The 27,747-nt window shown below is 61.2% G+C and overlaps 2 protein-coding genes across 4 annotated transcripts; both read left to right on the top strand.

Moving 5' to 3' along the window:
* Nucleotides 1–14: 14 nt before the first annotated feature.
* LOC309598891 (uncharacterized protein) lies at nucleotides 15–6,373 on the top strand (the record flags this gene model as incomplete). Its single annotated transcript, XM_082329918.1, has 14 exons — nucleotides 15–29; nucleotides 1,992–2,099; nucleotides 2,393–2,506; nucleotides 2,721–2,882; nucleotides 2,972–3,133; nucleotides 3,354–3,445; nucleotides 3,650–3,786; nucleotides 3,922–4,079; nucleotides 4,189–4,314; nucleotides 4,595–4,711; nucleotides 4,870–5,082; nucleotides 5,240–5,398; nucleotides 6,010–6,117; nucleotides 6,191–6,373. The coding sequence occupies 14 exons, from the start codon at nucleotides 15–17 to the stop codon at nucleotides 6,371–6,373; spliced, it is 1,854 nt and encodes a 617-aa protein (XP_082186044.1).
* An 11,378-nt stretch (nucleotides 6,374–17,751) lies between these two features.
* FRS3 (fibroblast growth factor receptor substrate 3) lies at nucleotides 17,752–27,018 on the top strand. Of its 3 annotated transcripts, none has more exons than XM_082330046.1 (7): nucleotides 17,752–17,839; nucleotides 20,328–20,429; nucleotides 20,636–20,724; nucleotides 21,245–21,431; nucleotides 23,442–23,603; nucleotides 24,179–24,336; nucleotides 25,145–27,018. In XM_082330046.1, the coding sequence occupies exons 3-7, from the start codon at nucleotides 20,659–20,661 to the stop codon at nucleotides 26,069–26,071; spliced, it is 1,500 nt and encodes a 499-aa protein (XP_082186172.1). In that variant the 5' UTR covers nucleotides 17,752–17,839; nucleotides 20,328–20,429; nucleotides 20,636–20,658; the 3' UTR covers nucleotides 26,072–27,018. The 3 variants fall into 3 exon arrangements, with proteins under 3 accessions (XP_082186172.1, XP_082186170.1, XP_082186171.1); XM_082330044.1 differs by lacking the exon at nucleotides 17,752–17,839 and adding an exon at nucleotides 18,831–18,907; XM_082330045.1 differs by lacking the exon at nucleotides 17,752–17,839 and adding an exon at nucleotides 18,862–18,907 and having other exon boundaries at nucleotides 20,295–20,429.
* Nucleotides 27,019–27,747: the final 729 nt, after the last annotated feature.

Below are 27,747 nucleotides of genomic sequence, written 5' to 3'. Positions count from 1 at the left end.
GCATCCTGGGGACCATGTGGCTCATCCAGGTGATGCTGGAGCTGGATGGAGGCAGGTGCTGGGGGGTGTGGGCTTGCACGGCTGCTCTGTGCCCTGGGGATGCGAGGTCCCCCCTTGCACGGCTGCTCTGTGCCCTGGGGATGCGAGGTCCCCCCTTGCACGGCTGCTCTGTGCCCTGGGGATGCGGGGTCCCCCCTTGCACGGCTGCTCTGTGCCCTGGGGATGCGGGGCCTCCCCTTGCACGGCTGCTCTGTGCCCTGGGGATGCGGGGTCCCCCCTTGCACGGCTGCTCTGTGCCCTGGGGATGCGGGGTCCCCCCTTGCACGGCTGCTCTGTGCCCTGGGGATGCGGGGTCCCCCCTTGCACGGCTTCTCTGTGCCCTGGGGATGCGGGGTCCCCCCTTGCACGGCTGCTCTGTGCCCTGGGGATGCGGGGTCCCCCCTTGCACTGCTGCTCTGTGCCCTGGGGATGCGGGGTCGCCCCTTGCACGGTGCAGTGGCAGAGGTGGGACGGAGCAGGAACAGGGGCTGCACCCAGAGGCTGATGTGCTGCAGAGTTTGCAGGTCTTGCATCAAACTCTGCTTTAAACCAGGTTTGCTGAGGGATCTCAGATAACCGGAGGAATTTGGCCGTCCCTGCTTATCGGAGGCTGGTTTGAGAAGAGCTGCTGCCTGGGGTCTGTGCACCCCTCGGGGAGTGGGGGGGTCTGCCCCGTCTGTGCTCCCCTGTTAGCGAGTCTTTATTCTCAGCAGCTGGAATCGGCGTAAGGAGACGCTCTGCAAACTGGAGTAAAAGCTCCTGGGGGTATTTGCAGCCTGGCTTTCAAGGAAGGGAAGTCAAGTGCTCTGGAGGGCTCCCAGGGAGCTCCCTGGGGGGGAATTAGCACCTGGCTGCCATCAGCGTCCGCTCGCTATTGGTTTGCACGCAGCCAGGGCGGGGGGTGGGGGATCCGGTAGCCCCGGGGGCGAGGGGCCGCCGGGAGCGGGGCTGGGGCGCGGGGTCCCCGGCCGGCACCCTCGGGGCTGCACCCTCGGGGCTGCACCCTCGGGGCTGCACCCTCGGAGCTGCACCCTCGGGGCGGGCCAGCCGCTCGCCGGGGCCGCCTGGGACCGACCCGCCAGGTAAAACCTCGCTTTGGGGACAAAAGTGTTATTTTCGTTCTTTTGCTCTCCCTGCTGCCCTAGCGTGGTCCCTGCTGCCCTGTGAGACAAAGGGTGGTGCCTGCGCTGCCATTAACTCCTGCCAGCCTGGGTGAGGCTGCGAGCGTTAACTGGTGGCTCTGGGAGCCCAGTGCCGGGCTGGGGTCAGAGCATCCCCTGCTCGCTGGGGCTGCATCCCTCGCGATAAGCCCTGGTCTCCGACCGGCCCAGCGGTGGGGCAGCCGCCGAGGGTGACCCCAGGGAGCCTGGGAAATGCCCCTTTGCCCCCCCAGGGAGCCCAAAGCGTGCCCACGCCGGGCTGCCCGTGGGAGCAGCGACGGGCAGGGACGCAGCCTGGAGTGGGGCTGGCACCCTGCTCAGTGCCGGGCTGGCCCGGGGCACCCGGCGGGCGACTTGTCCTGCTCCGGTGCCAGGGAGGGAGCGCGGCTCGGCCGGGATCCCGCGGGACAATAGCGGGGTGGTGCTGCTGGGTGCTGTGACCTGTGCAGTTTGCACAGGGCGATTGCAACGTGGCTGCGAGCAAGCGGAGGCTCGGGCGGGCAAGGGGAGCCGCTTCGGGCAGGGTGCGTGGGTACCCGGTGCCGAGGGAGCTGCCCCGGCATTGCCAGGACCCGTGTCCCCTCCTGGGATGGGGAGCGGGTCCGTGTGGCCCCCAGCTCACCCATCTCCTGCAGGTCCTCGCTGGCGGCGATGCCATGTGGCTCTGGAGGTGACCCAACGCTCGGGCTCAGCGGAGCCGGGAGCGCTGCAGGTGGCACCTGGCTGGCAGCCGTCCTCGAGCCGGCAGTGACGTCCCGTGGGACGTGCTCACCCTCGCCTCTCCCTTTGCAGCTGGGTGCTGACCTCCCAGGGGCCCTTTCCTCACTGGGACCAGGGCCAGGACGAGCTTTTGGCGAGATGTTCTCACCGCTGGGCTGCAGGAGGGGCTTCCCCAGGGAGGTAGGTGGTTTTGCAGCCCTCCTGCTGCCACGCAGCTGGAGCTGCCGGTGTGGCTGGGAGCGGAGGAGCTTTATGGGGCAAGGATGGGTGCCCGCTGCTCCATTGCTCGGGATGCCGAGGAGCCAGGAGAGCATCGCTGGGGTAGGGGGAAGAATTGGGAATCGTCTGGGACCTTGGCCAGGAGAGGAAGGCGGACAGGCTCCTGGCTCCCTGTCCCGGCTCAGCATCCAGCTGGTGCAAGGGCGAAGGTGAGGGTCTAATCCTGCTTTCGGCTCCCTGTGCCCTCTCCACAGCCCGGTCCGTGGCAGGCAGGACCACCACCGCCCCACGCTCGCGGGCCCCAGGACGTCTGGGACGAGCCACCCTGGGAGCACCAGCACGGGAGAGGCAGGGGCAGATGGCGGCCGGTAAGAGGGCAGGGGCCGGGATGAGCAGCCATTCAGCGAGGGGAGGCGGCACTGTCGGGGTTCACCTACAAATCCGGGGTGGCCAAAACCGGGGCTCCCCTGGGAGCAGGAGAAGCAGAAAGAGCCGAGGGCTGTGGCAGGTAAGAGGAACCACAGCAAAACCGGAACACCCCAGCGAGCTGCCGTCCTCACCGGCAGTGATTTGCTGTTGCAGCCCTGTCCCTGGGACCCCAGACCCTTCCCTGGCCCTGCTGACTTCCATGGGAACGAGGAGGACAGGAGATGGGCACCCCACGAGTGTCCCCCGCCGCCCCCCTGGGACAATGGAGGAGACGGCCGAGGACCGGAGGACTGCTTCGAAGAGGGCTGGCGCTCGGTGAGGGGGTGGTGGGCTGGGGGGGGTGGCAGCTGCGTGGCTACCCGCAGCGTGCCACCATCCTCACCGGCAGTGATTTGCCATTGCAGCCCGGTCTCTGGGACCCCAGACCCTTCCCTGGCCCTGCCGACTTCCCCTGGACCGAGGAGGACAGGAGATGGGCACCCCGCGACTGTCCCCCACCGCACCCTTGGGATGACAGAGAAGACAACCGAGGACCTGGGGACTTCTTGGGGGAGGCCTGGCACCCGGTGAGGGGGTGGTGGGCTTGGGGGGTGGCAGCACCCGCAGGACCGAGGGCAGGGATCGGGTGAAGTGGCAGGAGCCATTCGCTGCCTTGTGACAAGGACAGTGCACGGGGACAGGTTTCCCTGCATGGTGCTGGGAGCAGCGGCAGCCCAGCTTCTCTGATCTGCAGTCACAACATCCCCTGTCCTGCTCCGTGTCTAAAATCCACCCCCTTCCCCGCAGGAGCCGCCGCTGCCCGGCCCCGGCTGCTTTGCCTGGCTTGAGTTCCCCGACGAGGAGCGGCACCCACCCCGGCCCCCCGCCAGCCTGCCAGAGTGGGTGCCCGTGGCGAGGGCGAGGGGCGCGGGGGTCCGTGCAGCTGCGGGGTGGCGAGCAGGGGCGCGGGGGCCGGGCTCTGCCCCGGTGCACAGCCAAGGGGTGATGCAGCGTTGAAGCTGGCCCTGCTCAGGGTGGGGGGTTTGCACCAGAGACCCCTTCCAGCCTAAATCCCCGCCCCGGGGCTGCCTTTGCCACTGCAGGGAGCGAGGTGGCTTCCAGGATGACCGCCTGTCCTGGGGCTATCGTGGCCTGGGTGGGAAACGCTGCCGACGCCCTCACCGTGGCCACCGAGAGTTAACCTTGGTCCAGCGCGTCCCGTGTCCCTGGCCCTCCAGAGGTTTGTGCCGACCCTGTCCCGGCTGCCGGGGCTGCGAGGGGCCCCACGCCATGCTTGCCAGCGTCTCCTTGGTGCTTGCCAGCGTCTCCTCGGGCAGAGAGAGGAGTCACTCCCGTTGTGTTTCTCGCTCTGCAGGGAATCAGCCATCCTCCAGGTCCTCTCCTTCCCTCTCTGGGACAAGCCAGCGGCCCGGCCGCGGCCCCCGGATCAAAAAAGAGCGGCGGCACCCTGATCCTCCCCAGCCACTTATGTCCTTCCAAGGTGGTGCGCAGAGCAAGGAGCGGACGGCTCAGGTTGTGTGTTTTTACCCCCCTGATCCCAGCACCCAGCAGTGACACGAGTTTGCATGGTCTGAGCCCTGCACGGTGCTGCCGTGCCCCCAACCAGCATGGTTTCCCCCAGAGCCCGCCGGCGGTGAGCAGGAAGGTCCCGGAGCCCCCCCGATCGGCCGGCACCCCTCAGAAGAGCCCGGCCACTGATCCCCAGGCTGCAGCAGAGGCCACGGAGCCGGCAGCAGGAGCGACGCCGGTAGGAGAGCACCCCTCTCCTGGGGGCAGGCAGGGCTGCTCGCACCCCTGGGGGTGCCCGGCTCGGGGGTCTCTTCGGCCAGTGTAACATCTCCCTTCTCTCTCATCCAGCCCTTTGGCTCTTCGCCTCGCTGCCTCTTTGCCAGGCACAGGCATTTTCCTGACTCTTCTCTGGGGCTGCAAAGCCCCGTGGTTTCCTTTGGGTTTTAGCATTATCCTGTCCCCCAGCTCTTCTCCCCGGGCCAGATGTGGCCCGGTTTCATGCCGTTGCGTGTCCCCAGGTCAAGCCAGGAGCCAGGCAGAAACCTGCAGGCAGCCACGGCCAGGGCCCCTCTGCTTTGGAAACAGAGCCGGCGCCGCCGGCGGAGAGCTCTGCCAGGACGGAGGAGCACCTGGAGGTACGAGCTAATGCGTCTCCTCTGCCCTCCTAAAAGCAGTCCCCGGGGGGAGGTGGGAGCTTGCAATCCTCTTTGCAAACCTCGTTTTTCCCCTTGCCCGCGTGGCGTTGCCAGCCCTCGCCATAGGCTCTGCAATGCATCTGTAATGCTTTGCACAGGTAGAGCCGTGCAGCCAAAGCGTCCCTGAGGCTGGCACAGGTGGCAGGTCACGTCCCCACGGTCCAGCAGCCCCTCCGGAGCCTGCCAAGAGGGTCCGCACGGCAGCCAGCTCCGCTGGAGAGGTGGGTGCTGAGCTCTGCCCGTGTTCCCAGGGACGGCAGCATCAGCCAAGTGGAGCTGGAGAAGCCGAGGCAGAAGCTGCCTGCGATGGGGTGGGTGTAGGAGCGTGGTGGGCAGCTCCATGGCACGTCCCGCCCCGGGGCGAGCCCACCGAGGCCGCTGCTGCGGGCAGGGGCGTGCTGGCAGCGCTGGCTCCCCCGCTCCTGCACGGCCGCTGCCTTCCTTCCCCAGCCACTTTCTCTCCCACAGCTTCTAGGTGTCCTTCAGCCATCCAAAACCTCACAGGTCCCATCAGGAGCTGCCGCAGAGCCTGCCGCACAGCCCAGCCAGGCTTGCTCCGATATCCGCACCGCACCAGAGACCTCACCAGGGTCCCAGCACCTTCCTGGGGCCGGTGAGACAGAGCCGGTACGGGGTCAGGGTGCCTCCGCTCCCCCGCGCTCACCCTGAGGCGTCCCCACGCAGGGCGGGTGCCCTGGGCTCCGGGATGCTGCCATAGCCCAGGAGCAGTGGGATCCCTCCGGCCTCCCCGCTTGCAGGATTACGGGCTGGGGTTAAAGCGCTGCTTTGTCTGGAGGCAGAGCCCGTGTCAGCCCCGGTGCCGGCTGCACCGGAGATGCCGATAAACGGGGGACAGCTGGGAGAAAGGCCAAAAACATAACTAGAGGCTTGAGAGTGTGCTGGAGCGTGAACGACCCTGGGACTCGAGCTTTAACGAAGCAAACGAGAGCGTTGCAGAGTGGCTTAATTACTGCCTGAGGGGGAAGAGAAATCTGCTGGCGGGGCTCTCGGCAGCGATGCTGCCAGGGCTGGGGTTGGGATGGGGCAAGGGGCTTCCGCACCCGAGGGAAGGGTGGCAAACGAGCACCCTGGGGAGCCAGGGTCCCAGCGGGTCCCCCCAGAGGGTGACCAGTTCCTGGCTGGCAATTGGTGCCAGCAGCCCCAGTTTGGCCCCAGCCTTGCCCAGTCCCTCTCCCCTTCGAAGCATCTGACCCTTCCTCGCCTTTTCCACTGCCCAGGCTGTGGGCGGCCAGCGCCAGCTTTGCTCCATGCTCCCGATGTCCTCCCCGCCCAGCACGGACCTCCGCTCCGCCGCCGTCCTCGCCAGGAAGGAGGAGATCGAGCTGGTGAGTCCCGGTGGCCCCTGGCCAAGGGAGGTTTTGGGATGCCCCATGCTGACCCCATGCTGCTCCCCTGCAGTCGTACCAGCAGTTCAGCCTGACCATCGCGGTGGTGGCCACGATGCTGCTGCAGAAGGAGCCCTCCATGGAGGCGGCGCTGGGGCTGGCGCTGAGGGCCAACCTCCGCCAGGGCCGGATCCATCACCTCCAGGAGCTGGAGGACTTCATCAACAGCTACGACTCGGCCACCCTCAGCCGCTGAGGGGGGAGCGGGGGGAGCGGCTGGACACCCCCTACTGCCAGCCGGGGCTGGGGAGTGATGGGGGGCCGTTCCAGTGCATTGGGGTGCTGGTGATGGTGCTGAGCCCTTGGGGCAAGGTGGTATGGATGTGTTGGCGCCATCCCACCATCTCTCTTGGAGATGGAGGAGGGGGGTGCTTAGTTTTAGCCCTGCCCAGACGTGTATGTGCAGTAAAAGGGGGAGCTGGTTTTACTGGAGGGTGGTGGGAGGGAGAGTGGCTGTGGGGAGCTCCCCTCCACCCCAGCTCCTTGCTCCATTCCTGCTTCACAGGGATGTGCCCCAAAACCCCAGGGGTTGTTCTTCGTTTTAAATCTAAAAATAAACCAGCTGTGATCTTTGCAGCCCTTGCTCTGCCGTCGCTCTGGCCCTGCTCTCCTGGGGCAGGTGAGGTAGGGGTCCCGCAGTGAACCCACCGTGGGGCCCCCGGCTGTGGCAGAGGGCAGGGGCCACCCCTGGGGATCACGCTGCTCTGGTGGCATGGTCAGTGCCGCAGTGACCCTGGGGCGGGGAGGAATGGGGCAGATGTGTGGTGGCTCTCCTGCGTTCAGATTTCAGCTGAACTTTATTGGAGCATCGTCAGCGGCAGCAGCAGAGCTGCCCCCCTCGTCCCCTCCCCATGGTGGCAGGGGGACAGGGTGCCACCAGGGATGGAGAGCATCTGGCAGTGGCGGTCATCCTTCAAGGAGGTGTCCCCGGGAAGGATCCAGCCCTGGTGCCCAGCACCCCTCCTGTCCCCATGGGTCCCCAGCAGCAGCCCCGCAGCGGGGCGATGCAGGCAGCTGCCCTTGTCTTAAGCACCCGTCCGCCCTCCCCTGTGCGCGGCCGCTCTCCAGCGCTGCCGCCTCGTCGGAGATGGGAGCCCTGGTGCGAGCTGCCGGCTCTCAGCTCCCTACCTGCTTTACCTGTTCCTAATTGTGGGAGAGGCTGGCAGGAATTGCAGGCTGTGCTTTGCCAGCGGCTGCCGGGGGGAAGGATCCCAGCAGCTTCTCCCCACCAGCCTTGGGCCGCATCCAAAACGTGCCTGGAGCGTGTTGAGACCATGGCAGGGGCTGGCAGGACCCGGCAGGGGCTGGCAGGACAGCAGTGCTGGTCGAGGACCCCCAGTCCCCGCTGCTAGGACACGCTGCAGTGCTTGCTGCTGCCCCGTGGCTTCGCCGTCCTGCCCCCAGCCCTCCCCACGGGCTCCCTGCCCAGGGAACTCATCCCCGGCTTGGGGATGGGCTTCCCGAAGAAGAAACCCTCTTCGTCCGAGTCCGAAGATGAAGAGCAGGTGGGACACCAGGAGTCATCCTCCTCCGTGATGTCCTGCAGGTCAATGTCCTCCGGCTGCACGCTGTGTCGGGCAGGGGCTGTGCCCGCTCGAAAGTGTGGGTTTCCATTGCCTGCGGGTGTTCGGGGGTCAGGGCCCCCCAAAACCGGGTGGTTGGGGCCTCCAGGCCCATTGGGACCCCCTGCACTGGGCTGGCTGCCAGAGGGGTGTCTGGCCGGTGGTCCCAGCATCCCTGCGTGCGCAGCATCCCTGCTCCGCTCCTTAGCAGCTGCTCCGCAGTCCTCCAGGCTCCTGAATGCTGGATGCACGGAGGCCTGATCCAGAAACGCCTCTGGAAGAAGGAAAGCAGGGATCAGTGAGGACGGGGAAAGCTGAGCCTGCCTTGCCACAGCCCCTCACGCAGCCAGGGCTGCCTTGGTCGTGGTACCAAACCCCAGCTGCCAGCGCTCGCCCTCCTGCGGGAGGTGGGCTGGGGGCTCGTCGCCGCTGCTCCAGCCCTGGGTTGGGCTGCACCCGTGCGATGTTCCCCATAAAGTAGCCAGGGGCTGAGCAGAGCCTGGTTTTCCTCCCGCTCCCCTCCCGCCATGTAGCAAGCGGAGCAGCAGGATCCCTACCTGCCCCTTCCACCCGCTGCCTGCAGTCCCCGAGTGCCGAGGTGCTGCCCGTCCCCGGCGCGGTCCTGCCGGCGGGGCCGGCTCGGGAGAGGGGCGTCGAGTCGGGGGACGGGGCCGAGGCGAAAGCTGAGTCGGAGGAGTCGGAGGCGGTGGAGGATGCGTCCCGTCCCAGGCTGCAGGTCTCGGAGCAGAAGAGCCGGCCGCGGCGGGAGGTGAGGGGCTGCCCGTGCAGCGGCTTTCGGCAGAGGCTGCAGCAGAAGCAGGCGGCTCGGGCATGCCAGTGCAGCCCTTGGTGGGTGGCCTCCTCGCTGTCGGCACCTGAGGGGCAACCGCGGATGAAGGGGAGGCTCTTCCCACCGCCGTGTGCCAAAACCCATCCTCCGCAGCGAGCCGCGGGGCTCTGGCTCCGCAGCCCTCCCAGCCCACGTCCCACCTGCCCGGGCAGGGAAGCCCCGCTGTGCCCTGCCCCAAGGAAGGGGAGACGGGGGCCATACCGATGGGGTCCCCGCAGGCCTGGCACGGCTCAGCGAAGAGGCTCTCGAAGCAGCCGCAGCAGCAGGGCCGGCCGCTCTTCATCACGTAGCGCTGCCCGCGCAGGGGCACGTTGCACTCCAGGCAGCAGAAGTGCTCCAGGTGCCAGCGCCGGCCCTCCGCCTCGATGCACTCCTCCATGAAGATCAGCTGGAGCAGGGAAAACGACCCATCCTCTAAGCACCCAGCTAGAAAACCCATAGCCTGGAGGATGCTTTGCTGTGCCAAGGAGAAAGGAGGAGTCCCTGTGCCTTGGCACGGGCACGGGGCTCTCTGCAAGGCTCAGGAAGGAACCTTTCCTCCTGCCCATCAGTGGCTCTTGCTGCATTTGCAGCCCCCGGCCAAGCACAGGAGCTTTTAACAGCAGCAAAAGGGAGGTAAAAGCCTCTCCCCTGCCCGGCACCCACCTGGTCGCAGGAGGCACAGCGGGGTCGGAAGAGCTCGGCATGGTGCCGGCCGCAGTAGATCCTCCCGTCCTGCTGGAAGTAGATGAGGTCCACCAGGGGCTGGTGGCAGAAGTGGCAGGAGAAGCAGGACGGGTGCCAGAACTGGTCCCCCAGCCGAGATGCCGAAATCCCTGGGTCCCCTTTGTTCAGCCTCCTGCCACACTGCAAGGCAGAGGGACGCGGGGTTTGGGGTCAGGCTGGCTTCTGGGGACGGGTCCCCCCTGGGGAATGGGTGCTGCCTAGTGCCAGGGGAGGGGACACCTCACCTTCTTGCAGGGACAGCCATGGCAGGGACCTGGCACGGGACATGCCAGCCCCTGCCCCAGGGCCTCCCGTCTCCGTCGGGCGCTGAACGCTCGTAGCTGCCTCCTCTCCTCCTCCGCAAGGTCGGGGCAGTACCGCTCCTGCATGGGGAGGCGGAGGTGAGGGGACGCGCAGTGGGTGAAGCCCAGGGTGGGCAGCACCCAACAGATACGTGTCTTACATCGCAGTCCTGAGGAGGCAGCTGCTGCAGGAGGGCTCTGGTGCGGAGCCGGATCCTGTCGGCGGGAGAGGCAGGCTGCGGCGAGCGGGTGCCAAAGCACGCCGGGACCTTGGGATGGCGCGCGGGAGAGAGAAACACAAGCAGATTTTTAGGGGGATTAAGCTGCATTGCTTGAGGTTGCTAAAATGTGCATTTCATCCCAGGGCTGGGTGTGCTGGGCTGCGGGTACCGCCCGTGGCTGGCACCCGCAGGGCTGGGGGGAGCAGGGAGCAAAGGGAGCCCCGCGAGAGCCGGGGTGCTGCCCACCTCGGGGGGCGCGGGGTCCGCGGGGGGCTCCGGGTACTCTTCCAGGGCACAGCCGGAGTCGCTGTCGGACGAGGCTGGCGGGAGGCCGGTGGCGGTGCCGCAGGGGGGTGGCTCCTCTCGCTGGGGCCATGCAGGGCTCGGCAGGGACATGAGCTGGGGAGAGAGGATCAGAGCTGGTGAGACCCTCGGCGAGGCAGGGAGCAGGGGCCCAGCCCCAGGACACGTATCATCCCGCCAGCCCAGCGTGGACCTTCTCCGCGCCATGGCAGGACGAGCAGCCCCTCGTCCCGGGGAGGGACCCCTGGGCAGGTCCAGCCGGGATGATGCTCAGCACCGCCACGACCTCGACCTTGGCTGAACCCCTGCAGAAGTCCAAGGGCTTTTGGGGGCTGCCCCTTTCTCTGCGGGGTTATAAGCAAACCCACGCTGAGGGCACGGATGCTCGGCAGGGCTGGGGCTTTGTCCTCCAAGCGGTAGGCGCTGACGGGATGGTGATGGGTTGAAGCTGGGCAGGGAAGACCCCGGGTGCCTGTGCTCAAGCTGAAACAGGTTTTGGGAAATGGCAGCAGCCGTTCACTCACCCACAGCAGGAGATTTTCCCTGGCTGCCGCCAGTCCTTTGCTGGCACGGCTAATCCCCGGTCTAGTGGCCGGTCCCTGAGCAGGGCAGTGGGAGGAGACTGAGGTCTAGCCCAATTCAGTGGAAAATAATTTATTCCCCTCGGGCTGCTATTGTTCTGCCCTGAGCGGCTGTTCCTGCCTGGGCGGCCGGCTCGCCCAGCCACCACCACCTCGCCTGGCTAATGGTTACGCAGTGGAAACCCGTCCGGTCCGTCCCCTCCTCCCCACATGGCGCTTTTCACCGCTCGCTTCCTTCCTGGCCTGGCTTTCCAAAACAAAGGCGAGATGGCGATGCAGTGGCTCCTGGGGCTCCCTGGACGCCGGCCCAGAGCCCGACGCCCTCTGCCCGCGCTTTGGGAAGCCAGGGTGGGATGCGGGTGGGATGGAGCTGAGCCACTGCGCCGGGGGCAAGTCCAGGTGCTGCAACCAAACGACCCCAGGACAGCCCTGGATTCACCCCGTGCCTGGCCCACCGTGGACTGATCAGCTGCTCTGGAAAGTGTTTTATACAGCAAGCGGCTTGACACGGGCCCAGGCTGAGGGTTGAGGGGTGGTAACCCCCCAGCCACGCACCTTGGTCCTCCTGCATCACTGCCACCATGAGGACCAGTTCACTGCTCCGCACTGGGCTGGTACTTCTGCACATCTGGTTTATCCCCCTGCCCACGCTGCCAGGGCCGTCCTGGCCAGCACCAGCAGCCACGTCCCCACTGCTCCCACTGAACCGCTTCCACACCCCCGGCTCAGCCCCTGCTCCCAGGGTGCTCCCCGCACCGCACCAGCCCCTTCCTATGCGGCACCTTGGGATGCCGGCATGTTGCACCCAAATGTGGCCACCTCTGCAGCTGGGAGCCGGTGGGATCAGCCCAGGCAGCTCAGGTTTCCCTGCCATGCACCTGGGTCAATGATTAACACCGCAAATTTGGCTAATCAGCGGGAGAAAACAAAAGGGCTGCTTGCTCTTTCCTGGGGCTTGGGGTCTGCCAGCCCGGGGGTTAGCCCAGAAAGACTGCAGGGCTGGTTGCGTGGTGCTTTTAAAGCTGTGCTCAGCTCTAGGACCTGCACAGGGGTGAAATCATCTGCAGCCCAAAGAGAGCCCTGGCCTTGCTGACTTGGTGAAGGACCACCGTCCCACCACTGGTGTTGGGCCAGTAACCAGCCTTGGCTCTAGAGCTGTGCAGGAGGATCGCACGTGTCCCTGGGGGTGCTGAGTGGGGACCTCTGTGGGCTTGGTGACCGGCCCCAGCGCTGCTGCTGCCTTGTTTGGGTAATACGTGTCCCTGCTCTTCCCTCCCCGTGGGAGGCAGATGGCGGTCCCGGGCTGTGCTTGGCTTACTAAGCCTCCAAGCTGCATTTGTCTAATCTGTTGGGGCTTTGCTGTAATTAGACCCCTCCGATGCTCCGCGGACTCAGCAGAGCCGGTGGTCCCCGCACGGCCCCAGCACTGCGGCAGGGTGCACAGGGCACCTCGTCCCAGGGCCCTCAGCAGGGAGCCCAGTGGGGTGATGCTGGGAGAAAGCGGAGAGGGCAGGGCTCCTGGCTGCTGTGAATCCATGGGGCTGCGCTGGAGAGCCCAGCCCAGCCCGGTTTGATGTGATTACGCCGGCTGGCAGCCGTCTGGGCTGTAGGCAAGTCCCTGTAATTAGCCCCAGACAATGACAGTGGTATGCGCCTCCCATGCTAAGGAGCCAGGCAGCCCCAACAGGTCCGGCTCCTCTGCTCCCCATCCCTGTCCCCTCTTCCTTCCTGCCCTCCCTCGCCGTGCCCTCCCTCGCCGCCTCCAGGCAGTCCTGCTATTGCTCTTCCCTGCTGGCCTGCAAAAGGGATACAGGGATGCTCCCTGCCTGCCCCTGCCCTCAAAAACAGGGACAGGAGAGCCCGGACCAGGCACCGGGGGAGATGGCAGGCGGGCACTTTGGGGAGCCGCTCTCCCTGCCAGCGCAGAGCCGAGCGCTGGAGGTGCGTCGCCCCAGAAGGGACGTGCGAGGGACCAGTCGGGCAGGCTGCGTGCCACTGGCTGTCATTTGCCTGTGCTTTAAAAGCCTCTTGTCCTGCCCGCGGGAGCTCCTCCAGACTGCGATGGCTCAGCTCCCTTGTGCTCCCCGAAGGATGGGCAATCTCCCTGCCATGGTCCCCTGCCTGCTCACAGCCTTTTGGTGTTTGCCAGGCTGCAAGCGGCCATCCAGGCTCCGGTCCCGGTGCTGGCACTGCCTGGCGCAGTGGCCCCGCAGGATTCCCCTTCCTGCTCCGAGCACGTTTCCCACAGTAGCTGCAGCCCTTTGCAAAGCAGTCGCAGCTCCCTGGGTGCAAGGGGCTAAAATTCATGGGAATATTAATCCTCTTTGGCTCCCCGGGAGCAGCCCCTGTCTCCAGCTGGCTGTGGGAGCGGGTGCGGGCTCCCATCCCTCTCCCGCCAAGGTCACCCATTAACTTGCAGTGCAGCCACCCCGGCCCATTCGCATTCAGCGCAGGCTCCCTGTTCCTGGCATGGGCAGGGGCTGATCCGCATCTCTGCCACAGCCTTTGGTTTTCTAAAGTCACTTTTCCATCTCAGAAGACCCACTTTCGGACCCCTCTAGCCTATTTTTCAGAAGCACCAAACGCTCCCCAGCTCCACAACTCCGAGGAAACCCAGCAGCTCACCGTCACCAAAAAGACCAGATCCCCTTTCAAGCACCCAAAAGCACTGGCAGCTTTCAGAGGCAGAGCTCTGTATTCGCCACCTCACCCACAGGATAACCTGTTTTTGCTTGAGCTCCTGTCAACACAGCTGCAATGAAGGTACGTGGAAATAAAGATGCAGAGCAACAAAGATGCATCTCTTCTGGGGCGAGATAAGCTGAGGTCTGGCAGGGCGAGCCGGAGCAGCTAGTCCTGCCGTGCTGCCCGAGCTGGAGCCTGTCTCGTGAAGGAGCCCGCGGTGGCTTTTGGACCTGGGATGGCGTGAGGTGGAGCAACGCTTGGGTGCCGCTGGCTGGGTACAGCCGTCCCATGGGCCCGCAGCGTGGAGGGACAGGGTCAGCGCAGCCCCCCAGATGATGGGGGGGTCTCAGCATCCTGCTCTGCCATATGGCACCATGTTCTCCGTGTCACCGGAGGGGACCGTGGCCAATGCTGTGGCCTGTAGCTCACAGGGGGATGTGCCAGTGCTGCAAAGGGATTTCTTAGTGGGTTTTCCCCCACCCTGAGAGTGCAGGCGCGGGCGGCTGCCCCGGCTCGGCGGGGAGCAGTAACCCATCAACCTGCTGTAACGCAGCCATTCGTACATCCGCGGGTACGAACCGAGACCCACCGCCCCACCTCACCCCTGCGGCCACCGGATTTCATCCCGGCACGTCGGGGTGTGACAGGGTCCGGCCACCTCCAGCGGAAAGCTCCATCGCCAACCCCAAAACACCCCATTCCCGCCTAAAGCCTGGGCGCAGGAGGGACGGCGGAGCCAACAGCCCTTCCCGGAGAGCCCGGCTGGCCGCGGGAGCCGGGCAGCCCACCGGCCCCGTGCCCGGGCTCCTGCCCGCTCTGGCGGTGGCCGGGGTGGCAGAGCCTGGCGCGATGCAGCAGGCGCCGTGTCCTGCTCTCAGCGGACGTTTTCCCAAAAACAAAGACCGCGGGGGCAGCGATACCATTCTGCTCCCCCCGTGTATTTCTCCCAGAGAAGAACAGCCAAAAAACCCTCCCTCTCCCGTCCTTCGCCTCCCCTTCCCCTTGCAGCGCTTCCCGGACGGGGGCTCCCCGGTGCCCCCCGGCTCCCAAGCGCCTTCTCCCCCCGCTCCAGCTCAGCTCGTAGCTCGGAGAACCGGCCCCGGGAAACCCTTCCAGCCTCACCTACCTGCCCCTTCCCCGCCGCCCGGCACCCGGGGGCCGCCGCTCCGGGCTCCGCCGGCCGCTCCAGCCCCGCTCCGGCCGCCGCCGTCCCGCCCGGCTCCGGGGGAGGTGAGCGAGTGGAGGCTGAGCAGGGAAAACTTCGCAAAGCGAAAGGAAAACATCCAAGCTCAGTCAGGGAAACAATTTTTTTTTTTTCCTCTCTCTCTCTCTCTTTTTTTTTTTTAATCTGCCTGCCCAGGAAACTGGATCTGTGTCAGCCGGGGTCCTAATTACAGGCTTTTTAGCCTAAACCTACAGAGACAGCCAATGGCAGGGAATCGCAGCGGCAGGCAGGGAGGGGAAGAGCAAAGGGTGGCGGAGGGGGTGTATATTAACCCTACAGGGGAAAGAGCTGGAGATGACATCTGTTTTTCTCGCTGCCTCTCATTTTCCGAGCGTCCGCGCCCTTCCCTCCATCTGCGGCTCAGTTCACCCCAGGTTGCCGTTTTGATGGTTTTTATGATCCACGCAGTGATTTATTTTCCTACCTAGATCAGAAAGAGTCGAAGCTTCATGAAAGAGGGGAAGTGTCATTACACCCCAATTTAGAGGTGGAGAAACTTTGGCTGGGCTCTCACAAAGGAGTTAGCCAGAGGCAAGTCAGGATGTCCCAGTTTTCCCAAGTCCCGAACACCTGACGAGTCTCCTAAAAGCCATTTGGAGGCTTCGGCAAGCACTCGGGCAAGAGTCAGGGTAAAATTTATCAGAGCCTCTGACTCAAGGCAGAGCGTCTTTGTTGTATTTCTGTGTATTTCTCGCATGCCATAAGATTTTCCTGCCTGCTGATGCGGCTCTGGGGATGGGCACAGACACAGCATCCACCAAACCCCGCATCTGCAGGGGCTGGAGCAGCCCCGCGTGGTCCGAGCACCTTGCTGCGCAGGAGCTGCCTCTTGTTTGGGGGCTCCGTTGGGAGCCCCAAGGGGCGCAGGCGGCTCGTGCATTATGTAGGTCCCTGGGACCAGGGTCAGGACCGCAGTCTAAATCTGTACAGTGATGGGAATTTGTCAGAGGAGGTGGCCGGCCTCCACGGCAAGCCGGTGGCACTGCTGGGAGAGGCCGTGCAGAGCCGTGTTGGTGCACGGGTTGTCACACTGCTCACTGGTGGTTTACATCTCTGCAAAATTACCCAGGCAGGGAAAGCAGGAGGAAAAGGAGAAGGGGCAGGCGAGTCTCCGCTTCCCCGCAGCGGGGTCCCAGCCGGCTGCAGAGCCAGCGCTGCAATTCCCCAGGGACCCTTTAAGGTCTCGGATCTGCGCCAGGGAGGTTAATCCGCTGTTTGGCTTTGGTGGGAGGCTGGTTTGCTGCTATGGACTTTGTACCACCGGGCGGTGGTGGGCCCCCTCCTGCCCGCTGCCAGCTCCCAGCCCAGCTGCGGAGCGGCTGCTGCCTGCGCTCCCCACGCACGCCGTCCCTCCGCACGCCGGAAAGATTAATGGGCAAAGTCCTCGTTAGGAGACCAGCCGGGCACAGGGACTCGGGCTCGACAAATGGGTCACTCGGGGCTTTCTGAGGTGGGACCGGCCGCCGCTGCACCGAAGCCACCGCCCTGGAAACGCCACGAGGTCCCCCACGGGCGCAGGCGAGCCCGCACGTGTGACGGGCAGGACGCTGGCCCGACGGGCTTCCCTGCCGCCAAAACACCGCGGAGCGACCGGCGTGCGGCCGGCAGCGTCCCCGTGGAACGGGCAGGGCTGCAGCCACGCGACTCGGCGCTGGAGCAGACCGGGAGCGCTCACGTGTTGCGGCCGAGGAGCCGGCAGCCCCCGCTGCCCCTCCGAAGCCACGGGCGACATCCGACAGCTCCGCGCCGTAACAGCGCGGGCGGGATTGTAATCGCAGAGAGATTGCAATTGTAAAAATCGCAATTGTAAAAATTGCGAGGGTAAAAATGACAACTGTAACATCTGCAGCCCAGCCAAACTCTCCTGGTGCCCTCCCTCTCGTCCCACGTGCAGGGCAGCCCCTCGCGCGGGCCCGGAGCCCTCCCGCAGCCCCCCGCCTTCCCGCCGGGAAGCCGTGCCTCGTCCGAGGCCAAACGCCGGCTGCGGGCGTTATTATTTAGCACATGACACCAGGAGCGCCGGGGCTGCGTCGGGACCCCGCGCAGCCCAACCGCGAGCAATCGGGCGCCCGTCGAGGTGGCCCGGGGGTGCAGCCGCCTGCGGGACCCCAGCACCGAGCTGCCATCGACCGTGCTGGTTTAGTGCGCTGATACTGGTATAACTGGGGCGGGCAGTGCGCAGGGATGCTGTGAATGGGGGCGGCTGGGTGCAGAGCGCACCCCCAGCACCCCCTTCTGCCCCAGACCCCCCCAATCCCCCTCCACTGACCCCCCCCGAGCATCCCCCCACCCCAGACCCCCCAATCCCCCTCCACTGACCCCCCAGCACCCCCTCCTGCCCCAGACCCCCCCAATCCCCCTCCACTGACCCCCCCCCGAGCATCCCCCCACCCCAGACCCCCCAATCCCCCTCCACTGACCCCCCAGCACCCCCTCCTGCCCCAGACCCCCCCAATCCCCTTTCACTGACCCCCCCCAGCATCCCCCCACCCCAGACCCCCCCAATCCCCCTCCACTGACCCCCCCCGAGCATCCCCCCACCCCAGACCCCCCAATCCCCCTCCACTGACCCCCCAGCACCCCCTCCTGCCCCAGACCCCCCCAATCCCCTTTCACTGACCCCCCCCAGCATCCCCCCACCCCAGACCCCCCCAATCCCCCTCCACTGACCCCCCCCGAGCATCCCCCCACCCCAGACCCCCCAATCCCCCTCCACTGACCCCCCAGCACCCCCTCCTGCCCCAGACCCCCCCAATCCCCTTTCACTGACCCCCCCCAGCATCCCCCCACCCCAGACCCCCCCAATCCCCCTCCACTGACCCCCCCCATAAAACCTCCTGTCCCTCTGCCCCCCCCAGCCCCCTCCTGCCCCGGGACCCCCGCCCCCCCGCCCTGCCCTGGCCCCGCCCCCTCCGCCACCACGCCCCCTCCCTGGCCCCGCCCCCGCGGAGCCAGCGCGGAGCCAGCGCGCCCCCTGGCGGCCGCGCTCCTGCCTGTCCGGGTCCTCCCAGCCCGAGACGCTCTAGGCGGCGGCCGGCGGACTCGCTGTTCCCGGCGGGCCCGGCCCGGGCTGGGGGACGCGGCGCTGGCGGGGCCGGACCCGCACCCGGTCCCCGAGCCCGAGCCCGGACCCGGCGGGCCGGGCAGGGGACGGGCCGGGACGGGGGCCGGCCGGCAGCGGGGGCCCGGGCCTCAGCTCCCGGACGGCGGAGCTGGGCAGCGCCTCAGGTACCGACCCGCGCCCGGGCCTTCCCCCGGCACCGGCACCGCGCCTCGGCCCGGGCCTCTGCCCCCGCGGCCCGCGTTGCCCCCCGCCTCCCTCCCGCCCCCTCTCCCCGCTCCCCGCCGTGCCCCCCGCTGTCCCCTCGCACCCCCTCCGCACTCCCCAGCCCCCCCGTCACCCCCGGGCCTCGCCCCCTCCTCACGGCCCCCGGCCCCTCGGGCTGTGCAGGCCCCTGCCTCCTCCCGCCGGCCCCTTCCCCTCGCCAGCGGCCCCACTTGCCCTGGAGGTGCCCCCCTGCAGCCCCTCTCCTCCCTCCCACGCTGGCGGGGGCAGTGGGCCCGGGGCTGCCTGTCACGGGTGGGGCGGTGCGGGGCCATGCGTGCCCCTGCACAGGGCCCTCGCGGGGGTCCCGGTGGTGCCGGGGTGCCCTGGTCCGTTGGGATGAGGTGGACCCTCGTCTGCAGTGCCGGGTTTAGGAGAGTGGCTTGGAGGAGTGTGAAGGGGCTGCTGCAGGCTGGGGGCACGGACGGAGCCTGTGTGGGAGCAGAGGGGTTGGGAGGGGAGCGAGCGACCCGGCGAGAGGTGAGCTGTGGTCTGGGGACCGGGCCGAGGAGGGCTGCGAAGGCGCCGAGGAGGATTTAGCCTTGGGTCCTGGGAGGTGGGGAGCCTGGAGGGGAGGATGGGGCCGCTGGCCTTAGGAGGCACGTGCTCTTGCTCACGGGGAAGCGTATCGTACTGTTGGCGTGGTTCAGCTCGTTAAAGCTATGAACGGGCAGGCAACCCTCGGAAAGGTGCGTGTCGAAAGCGCCGAGCAAGAGACGGGAGCCTTGGGAGTCTCGGTGTCTGCGTGAAAGGGATGCCACTAAAATATTCAACAGCGAGGAGTAGTGGGAAGCCCCGAGGGAGTGTTCAGGGATCTCACAATGGTTTTTTTCTTGTTTGTTCAGTTCTGACCATAATAACTGTTCAGGATAGGCAATGGTACTTCAGCCTAACCCCCTCGCAGGTTAGACCGACGCGGGTGGAGGGAGCACCAGAGGGAGAGAGGAATAAAGAAGAAAGAGGGAGCAAAGGTAACATGTTTTCTACAAGGTGATTGTTTTTTGCTGAGGGAATTGATGAGATGGGAGTGGGAGAGCAGAGACAGTAGAGGACAAGGCCCCTAGTGACCAGATCAGATGAAACAGAGAGGGATCTGTTGCTAAATTATTGATCAAAGCCTGTAAGGTCAGTGGGGAGTAAATCCATACTGAGTCTAGATGAACAAATAGGATGGCTTGAGCAGGCTGTGGTGTTGAACAGGGAGCGTGTGGTGTTGTTACTGTTAGGGGTGACGGGCATGGGCAAGAGGGCAGGCGGCAGCCGGCTTGGTTTGTGCCCGAGCTCCTCCAGCTTGCTCAAAAGGAGGCATTCCTCTTCTGGGGGACTTCACAGGGTTAGGAAGTGGTAGGGGATTCTTCAGGGGCCAAAGCTAAGGCATGGGGTTGCAGTGGAAGGTAATTTAGGTTCTGTTTTACTGTAAAAAAATGAAATGGGACCCCTTGGTCAGCTCACTGCCGGCTCTTCTCCGTCCCTCCGCACCGCTCTGAGCTGCAGAGGAGCCTGAGGGCAGCTCTGCAACGTGGTTTTGCACAGAGATGCAACTCTGATTCATTGTTTAATTTGGAGCAACCGGTGAGGCAGACACTGGCATGGCAGAGTGCGAGGTTTCCAATAGCCTTTTCATTTTATTTACTGCTCTAGTGCCAGGCTGGTTATCCATATGGCTTTATTCTCTCACGCCTCAGATGGAGAGATTGTTAGCTGTTCTTGCCAAAGAAAACATGGCAACCTCTCGTGTTATCTGCTGCTGAATCCCCTGCCCTGGAGTGGATGTGGAGTCCTTTAAGTTCGCATCAAAGACAGCAGGATTTCTCACTACTAGTGCCTGCAACTCCTTGCACTTGCTGACTGTTGTCAGATAGCCGAGTCTTTATGTTTTCTGGTATTTGTTACTTTTCGTAGCCCAAAGTAGAAGAGCTGTTGTGTTCACTTGCTTTAAAGGCTGCTGGTTCCCTGACCCCTGAGGACCTTCCATCGAGTGAAGGTGCCTTCACATTCCTAAGCAGCCGATGCGTGTAATTCCTCATATCCTCACTGCTCTTGGCCATTCAGTGTTAAGTGTTTTATTTGCACTACTGTAGCTCTGATAAACCCCACTGTTGTGTAGGATCCCAAAGCCGAGAAGTAAAATATCTCTTATTTTTAGGTTTTTTAGCTGTAGACTGTATATTTTTTCAGAAATTGCAGGAGTGGTCTGTGCAGAATTATTTTCTATATTCATATAAATGCAGGTAGTTAATTAAAAAAAAAAGTGCACCTGCCTTCCTTGTGATATTTGAAGGGAACTTCAGTCACAACCCCCCCGCTTTTTAATCTTCTCTGTTTTTTTAATTTGTTTAATTATGTTCTCCTTGTCAGACGGAAGATGGGACAGTTTCCCTTGTGTTTTAGGTGCCTCTGACACCTGCTTACCATGAAGTCCCGAAGGAGATAGAGGGACAGTAGTGGGAATTCCTTCTCACTCCTCCGAACAAATCCAACAATTGCCTAATGGTAAGAAAGCTGCTGTTTTTAATTGGCCTTATATTGTATGGTGTCCTGTAAACGAGGAACACACTGAAGAGTTTGCGATCCAAACCCACTGGGCCACGTGCAGGGGGATCGAGGAGGATGCGGGCTGTAACTGCTGCGTGTTTGGAGGGGGTGGGAGGAGTTGGTCTGAAAACATGATTGTCCTCAGGTTTGTGCCCTCTCCCCAGGGATTACCTCTTACGCTGACGTCATGGGGAGCTGCTGCAGTTGTCTGTGCAGAGACAGCATCCCAGACAGCCATCCCACCAAATTTAAGGTAAGTATTGCACCTTCATCCCCATCAGAGAGCCTGTCACAGCGCCAACTACTAGCAAAGCCCAGCATGGATTGGACTCCAGGCAGGAAAGGGAAGAAAACCTCTGCTCTTGCTTGATAAGATTTGCAAATATGTTACTGTTTTGGTTTGCTGGTTTTTTTTTTTTTTTTTCCTTTCCATAAGCAACTCTGCTGCAAATATGTTTGTATTTGCAGTAGAAATTGCCTCTGCACTGAGATTCAGCCGAGCAAGGAAATGGGGAACTGGAGAGAAACCTTTTATTGCTCAGGGCTGTGTTCCAGTGTCTGTGTTGAGACACATCAGCTGAACTGCCAAGCACACAGTCTCCAGGGCTGCCGGCTTGGCGCCTTCTGCCAGCAATGAATTCATGCTCTCAGCAGAGAAAAGGCATCTCAGTAAATGAAAGGGGAATCCATGGGAATAACAGTATCTTCGTGGGTGGGGTTTTTTTGGTACCAATGCACTGAGTTTCCTGATGTGGGCTCTGTGGCCTCTGCAGGTAACAAACGTGGACGATGAAGGTAACGAGCTGGGATCTGGGATTATGGAGCTGACACAGACGGAGCTCATCTTGCACACTCACAAGCGAGATGCTGTCAGGTGGCCCTACCTCTGCTTGCGCCGCTACGGCTATGACTCCAACCTCTTCTCCTTCGAGAGCGGTCGTCGCTGCCAGACGGGGCAGGGTGAGTGTGGAGGTTCCCGGAGGAAGGAACGCTCAGGTTTCTGTTCCCTGGCAGCCGGAGTGAGACGATGCTTGTGTCCTCCCAAATTCCTACATCTTTTGCAGCCTCTCTTCCCCCAGAATACCGGAGTGTGCATGCACATACAGTTAATACTCCTGATTAAAACACTAATGAGAACAACGTTGTGGCTCAGGACCTGGGCATAAATCTAATGGTCTCATTTTGCTAGTGCAGCGACGCTCATGAGGTAATTGGTGAAGCAGGCTTGAGCATTGGACGGGGCGTATTTAATGTCAGAGAGGATGTTAGTTACACTGTCAGCTCTGAGCTTCGGTACCGAATGATGCACAGCTCTGGTAGGAGAGGTTGCTGGACTTCTTTCCTTAGGAGCTAGAAAGTGCTTTTTGCAAGACTGAAGCTTTATTAAGCATTTTTTAACTCCAGGGATAAAGCTTAAGGGCATCGCCTGCACCTTTTTGCAGGTCCCTCTTTAGGGTTTGCTTATTCCCCGGAGCTGCCGAATGCACGTCAGTAGCAATAGTTGTTGGAGCACGTTTCATTTTCTCTGCATTCGCTCTGCCTTGGGTAGTGCTAGTTCTACTTAATGCCTTGCATTTTGTGTCTGGCAGCACCTTGTAACGTAGAGGGAAAGGAGTTTTACGTTTTACTGATTTTATGCATGGAGATGCTGTGCACAGAGAAGGGAAGTGAGTCACCCGGGAGTACATGCCAAGTCATCAGCAATGCTGGGAATAGACTCCAGTTTTACAATGGTGCCTGTCGGTTCCTTACCAGTCTGTCTCTCTTGCTTTTAAAGAGCCGAACATTTTCTTGGCATCTGCATCCCCGGGAAAAAAAAGTTTGTTTCCTCATTCTATTAATGTGTTTGTAAACTCCTTCGTATCCAAAAGGACTCCGCGTGACTGTTCAGTGTCTGTGCAAAGCACTGTGCAAATCTGTAGTGCCGTATGCTCCTTTTTAATATTTATGTAAGAGGGGTTTTCCTCTCCTGGAGTCATGTGCTTATCAGTTGCCAGCGATGGGAGCTGCTTGTCTTCGGTTTCTGTTTTGCCTTTTGCAGGATGCAGTGATTAGATGGGTGCCCTGTGTGTTTTGGTTTTTTATTTAGGTCCAGGTAGCGGGGATAAAGCAGAGCCATTTGCTCTTCATATATTACAAAATTTTTAGCAGACACATACTTACTCATCAGTCTTAAAGCAGACAGAAATGAGAGGGATGGCGTTGTGTTTTGATGAGTTTTCTCCCTTCCTTGTAGGATTTCTTTCTGCTTAGTTAATTTTATTTGGAGGACTCCTTCCTGATGCTGCTCCCCACCTTATATAAGGCAGATATAGCTATTTTTTTTGGCCAGAACATTTAAAACTGTACTCTTTGGGGTAGCAGCCGTTGTTGCCATGCCGTTCTCGTTGCTATGGCTTTTGTGCGTGTGTGTGCGTGCCAGCTTGGGATTGGTTGGCTCTGCACGCACCAGCTCTGGTTTGGGCTGCTCGTTTGGGGAGACACTGTTTAATTCCATACATTTTTTAAATATGACGTTCTTGTCCCTCCCTCACGTGCACACTCCACAGGGCCCAGTTCAGCTTACAGTAGTCACTGGGTGGACTTTCCCCTGGTAATGAGAACCGGACTGGGTGCCAAGTGAGTTAAAAGAGAAGATTAGAGATGAAACAAGACCGGTTAGCCTGTCCCTTTCGCACCTCTGCTCACGTGGGATTGATCGTCTTAAGATAACTGGGTTGCTCGCTGTTTTTCTTGTAATAACGCACCCTTTGGTCAGATGGCAGTCACGGCGTTGTGTTTCTGTTGCTGCAATAATTCACCGAGTTGTTGGTTGTTCTCCTGTGGCTGTGGGTTGCAGGGGTTGATTGTGTTAAACACAGCAAAAGAAATCAAAATTGCCTGTTCATTTGGAGCCGGGAATTACATATACTCTTGTTAAAGCAGGATTGCGTTCTCGCTTTTCTGACCCTCCTCTTCGTTACTGTGCAGGGATTTTTGCCTTCAAGTGTTCCAGAGCCGAGGAGATCTTTAATCTGCTTCAGGACCTGATGCAGTGTAACAGTATCAACGTAGTGGAAGAGCCTGTTGTCATCACCAGGAACAGTCACCCCACGGAGCGGGAGCTCTCCCGGACCCCCCAGGCACCCAACAGTAAGGCTCCTTCAGTGCTCAGAGAGAAGAGGGGGGAATGCAGAGACGTGGGCGATGTCCGCAATCGCTTGTGTGAAACTGCCTGTGGGTCTCTCCCATGCGCTGCCTCGCTGCTGACCCGTGTCTTTATGTCCACGTGTGCCCCGTGCAGCATGTTTATTTTAGGCCCCCCCTTGTCTGCGATGTGGGATTTTGTTTCCATGGAAACAGCAACAAAATCCCTTCAAATAGTCAACCGAGTTGTCACCCTTCCGTTGGTTTTCATCTGGATCGCTGCCAAGTGCCCTTTTTGAGTAGCATCTACAAGGATCAAGTGGTTCCTAGAGGAAACCACATCTGGAAGAATTTGGATTTGCTGAATTCCTGTCTCCATTAGGAGTGACTTAAATCGATTTAAACAAGAGGGCCTAGCCCTTGTATTTATGCTAGGTACTTCATCGTGGGGATCTTGCCCAGACAGGCTGATTCTGACTTACAGGGTACAGTTAAGAGGCCAGCTTACTGCGAAAATGAAGTCAACTCTATTTTATACCAAACCGATGCTCTAGCGCTTGTCTGTCTTGATTCTCTCCCAGGTCTGGGGTACACTGTCCCAGGATTTCCCAATGGATTTCACAGCTTCCCTGGAGAAACCCTATCATACTCCGCAGCCCGCCACCCCTCCGTGGGCAGCCTGAGGCATTCATCTGTGGGTGAAGACTCTACTCATGCCCTTATTGGGCCTGACGAGCAGGTAAACCTGGAGGTCCTAAATTCTGCTCTTTGCAAGCAATGAACGAGCAGCTTGCTTTGCTAGCAGTCCTGTGCAATTCTGGGTTTCTGTCACTCTAGCAAAGCTCAGGGGATCCTCATACCTCGTCATCCTTTTTTTTCCTCTTTTGCTTCATTTTGCTCTTGGAGACTTCTGCTCTCCGATACGTCAATAGAATAGGCACTCTGTCAAGCCGACGGAGTCGGTTTCCTTAACCACTAGGATTTGCGTGGCAATTACTTAACAGCAGCACTGAGTCCCAGTCATACCGCCCTACCTGTCAGCTCCTACTGCAGCCCCTAAACTGATGTGCAGATGCACACCCAAGTTCAGATTATTTTTATTTTTATTTTTGATGTTCAGCTCTTTGTTCTCAGTTTTAGAATTTAAGAATTTTCCCTACAAAATCCAGCTTGTCTCAACCGTTATTGGAGAAGCCTAGGTAGGTGTGAGTGCTGCAGTATTGCCAGTGTAAGCCACTCAAGGAAATATTTTGCACGTCGCTTTGCTTTTTGTTCTGTGCCATATGCATCAGGCGTGAAACAGATGATGTGTATCTTCTGCAGTTGGGCTCCTTTTTGTCTCTCCTTCAGCCCACAAATCCAGAAATGGCTTTTGTGTTTGGCTTCCCAAAGTATTTTCAACTCCTGAAATTCTTTCATTTCCCCCTGCTTCATTAGCCCTGAAGCATTTTCCATTCCTGTTGGTTTCTCGGCTGCTGACAGCTGCTTTACTCTTGTCTCTTCTCTTCTCTTCTCCTTTCACTGTCCCTCTGCTTCTCTCCTTGCAGTCCCACACCTACGTCAACACGGCCAATGGTGATCAGGAGCTGAGGGGCCGACATTGTATGCACTCCTTGCCTGAAGTCCACCCTCCTTTCCCCCATAGGAACCACAGCTGCTCCCTCGAAGACCGCAATCCCCAGGTCTTTCTGCAGCCAGGGGAGGTTAAGTTCGTGTTAGGTCCCGCGTCCAACTACAGACGCGTCTGTCGGCACCACCGGGAGTGCAGGACGCCCTTCTGCCCCCCCAACAACAACAACAACGAGTGCGAGGAGGAGTGCCCTTCACCCCAGTGCGTCTACGAGAACGTCAACGGCTTGCTGCCCCCCAGCACCTCCTCTCTCTGTCGAGGCGGGCGCTTGAAACTCACCCGGGAGGACGCGGGCTTACCCGGCTGCTCCCATCGCAGAACGGCGTTGCTGCACTATGAGAACTTGCCGTCGCTGCCCCCGGTGTGGGAGTGCCAGCCCCTCCGGCGGGGCGAGGAGGACGCGGGTGCCGGGGACGTGCTGACGCCTTCCCCCAACGGCTACTCCGAGGCTGGTGAAGAAGATCCCCTGCAGAACTACATGAACTCGGAGAACACCGCGCTGCACGGGGGCAGCGGCCAGCGGCGCAGCGGCTTCCTGCCAAAGCCTCGTCGCGGCTGCGTGCCCAGCGTCTTCAGCTTCGACTTCCCCCGGCCCCGTCCAGAGCAGCCGCGGCAACTCAACTACATCCAGGTGGAGCTGGAGGCTGAGCCGCGCAAGGGACATCAGAACCCACCGGTCCCCTGTGTCCCACCTCCTGCCAGCCACGAAGCCCGCCGGACGGACTCCTACGCGGTCATTGACCTAAAAAAGACAGCGGCCATGTCCAGTTTGCAAAGGGCCCTGCCGAGAGATGATGGGACTTCGCGGAAAACTCGACATAACAGCACTGACCTGCCTCTGTAAGGGGGAACGCCAAGCGCAAGCGCTGTGTCGTGGCTTCGGTACCCGCCCTTCAGTGTATGGCCCGGTGTGACTTCCATTCGCCATTGCCTTCTGCTTCCCTGTTTACCCCATTACCTGGTGTTACAGGATGGCTCCTACAGCTGATGTTAAGGCTAGTCTGTCTGTCCGTCTTCCCCTCTCCGTCTCTCCCATGTAGTTCGTTTTTAAAGCCTTGTGGGATATTTGACGGTGCTGTTTGAAGGTTAAATTTCTGGCGAGAGGGGCAGGAGGTGCCAGCAATAGTACCGGCACCGTGGATACGGCCTCGGATGGGGTTAGCTCTCCTGATTGCCTGGCAGCTCCGTCAGCAGTGCCAGCAGCCTGGCTGCAGGGGCAGGGCAGTAGCGTGGTGGAGGCGTCTCTCCAAAAGCGAGTTGCTTTAGGAGCTCCACTGCAAATCAAGGCCATGTCCCATGGATTTCACGCCTTGCGACTCCAGGCGAGCTCTGCAGCCGGGCCACTCCAAAGTCAGGTTTTGCCTTGGGGTCTCACTGATCCCCGATGACTTGGGAACTCATGCTGCGGTCTTTTCCCCCTCAACTCGCTCCTTTCTCCTATTTTCTTGAAGCTCATAGAAGCTTTTAATACATCTGTCCCTTTCTCAGATTTGATTTAAATTGGGCAACTCTAGAAATTAATAGAGGAGGACAGACAGCTATGGGCACAGACACTGTGATCACATAAACCTGATTTCCTGAAGAGACCCTGCTTTAAAAGAGGAGGGGAAGACCGCAACTGTGAGAGAGATTTGAGGTTTGGTATAGAAAACTTCAATTGTACTGTACCCTGTTTTGATTTTTAAGGGTTCTTTTTGGTGGCTGTTCAGAAGTGGTGTTGATTTATTTATTTGTTTACTTATTTATTTATTAAATGTTCTTTTGCATCCCAGCGGTAATTGCCAAAACCGGTGCCAGTATGATACACGTACTCGCTGTGGCTCGCTGCTTCTGTCTGGGGGACGGATCTCGGAAGAGGCTGGTGGCTTTGCTGAGCTGCGGTTGGGGAAAAGAGCAGCTGTGAATCAAAAGTTTTTTAACTGGGACTGACACAGGGTGGGTGGGAAATGGTACGGGAGACGTGGGAGCATGAGCGGAGCTGCCAGGCAGCCGAGCCTGGAGTTGTATCGGAGTCGTTGCCTACGCCCACGGGCCTGGCTGGGTCCATGAGAAATATTTGATCGGTGTTTTGAGTGAATGTGCAGTTTGTTTCCTACGACTACGGACTTGGAAGGGCTAAATTTCGGCTTTCGGGTAAATTTGTGGCCTTTGATGTGGATTTTTCTCTTGACACCAGGGCTGAGTCTAAGCTGAGCTGTCAGGCCGGTGTGTGAGGTCCTGTGTGGGGTCTCTGCTCCTCTCCCGTTGCAGGCTGCTCCACCACCCCTCTCCGCATGGTGATGCGCTGCAGCTCGATCTCTCCCTGGCTCCCTCTCTGCCGTTGCAAGCTGTTTCAGTGAGCGCTGGGTGACTCGAGTCCCACCTTCCTGCTGTCTGTGTCCTTCACCTTCCTCCCTGGGACAGGAGTTGAGAGATCCAGCGCTCCGCGACACGTCCCGCTGCCAGCAGCAACGCTGCCGAGCCTTGCTGTGTTCTCCGTGTCCCTAACGTGTTCCGATGTCGAAGTCGCTGAGCGTCCGG

This window comes from Platalea leucorodia (genome assembly GCF_965183815.1).
Source record: "Platalea leucorodia genome assembly, chromosome: 19".
In the NCBI taxonomy this organism is placed as follows: Eukaryota; Metazoa; Chordata; class Aves; order Pelecaniformes; family Threskiornithidae; genus Platalea; species Platalea leucorodia.
The sequence above is the reverse complement of the archived record's forward strand: the minus strand, read 5'-3'. Positions and strand labels throughout refer to the sequence as shown.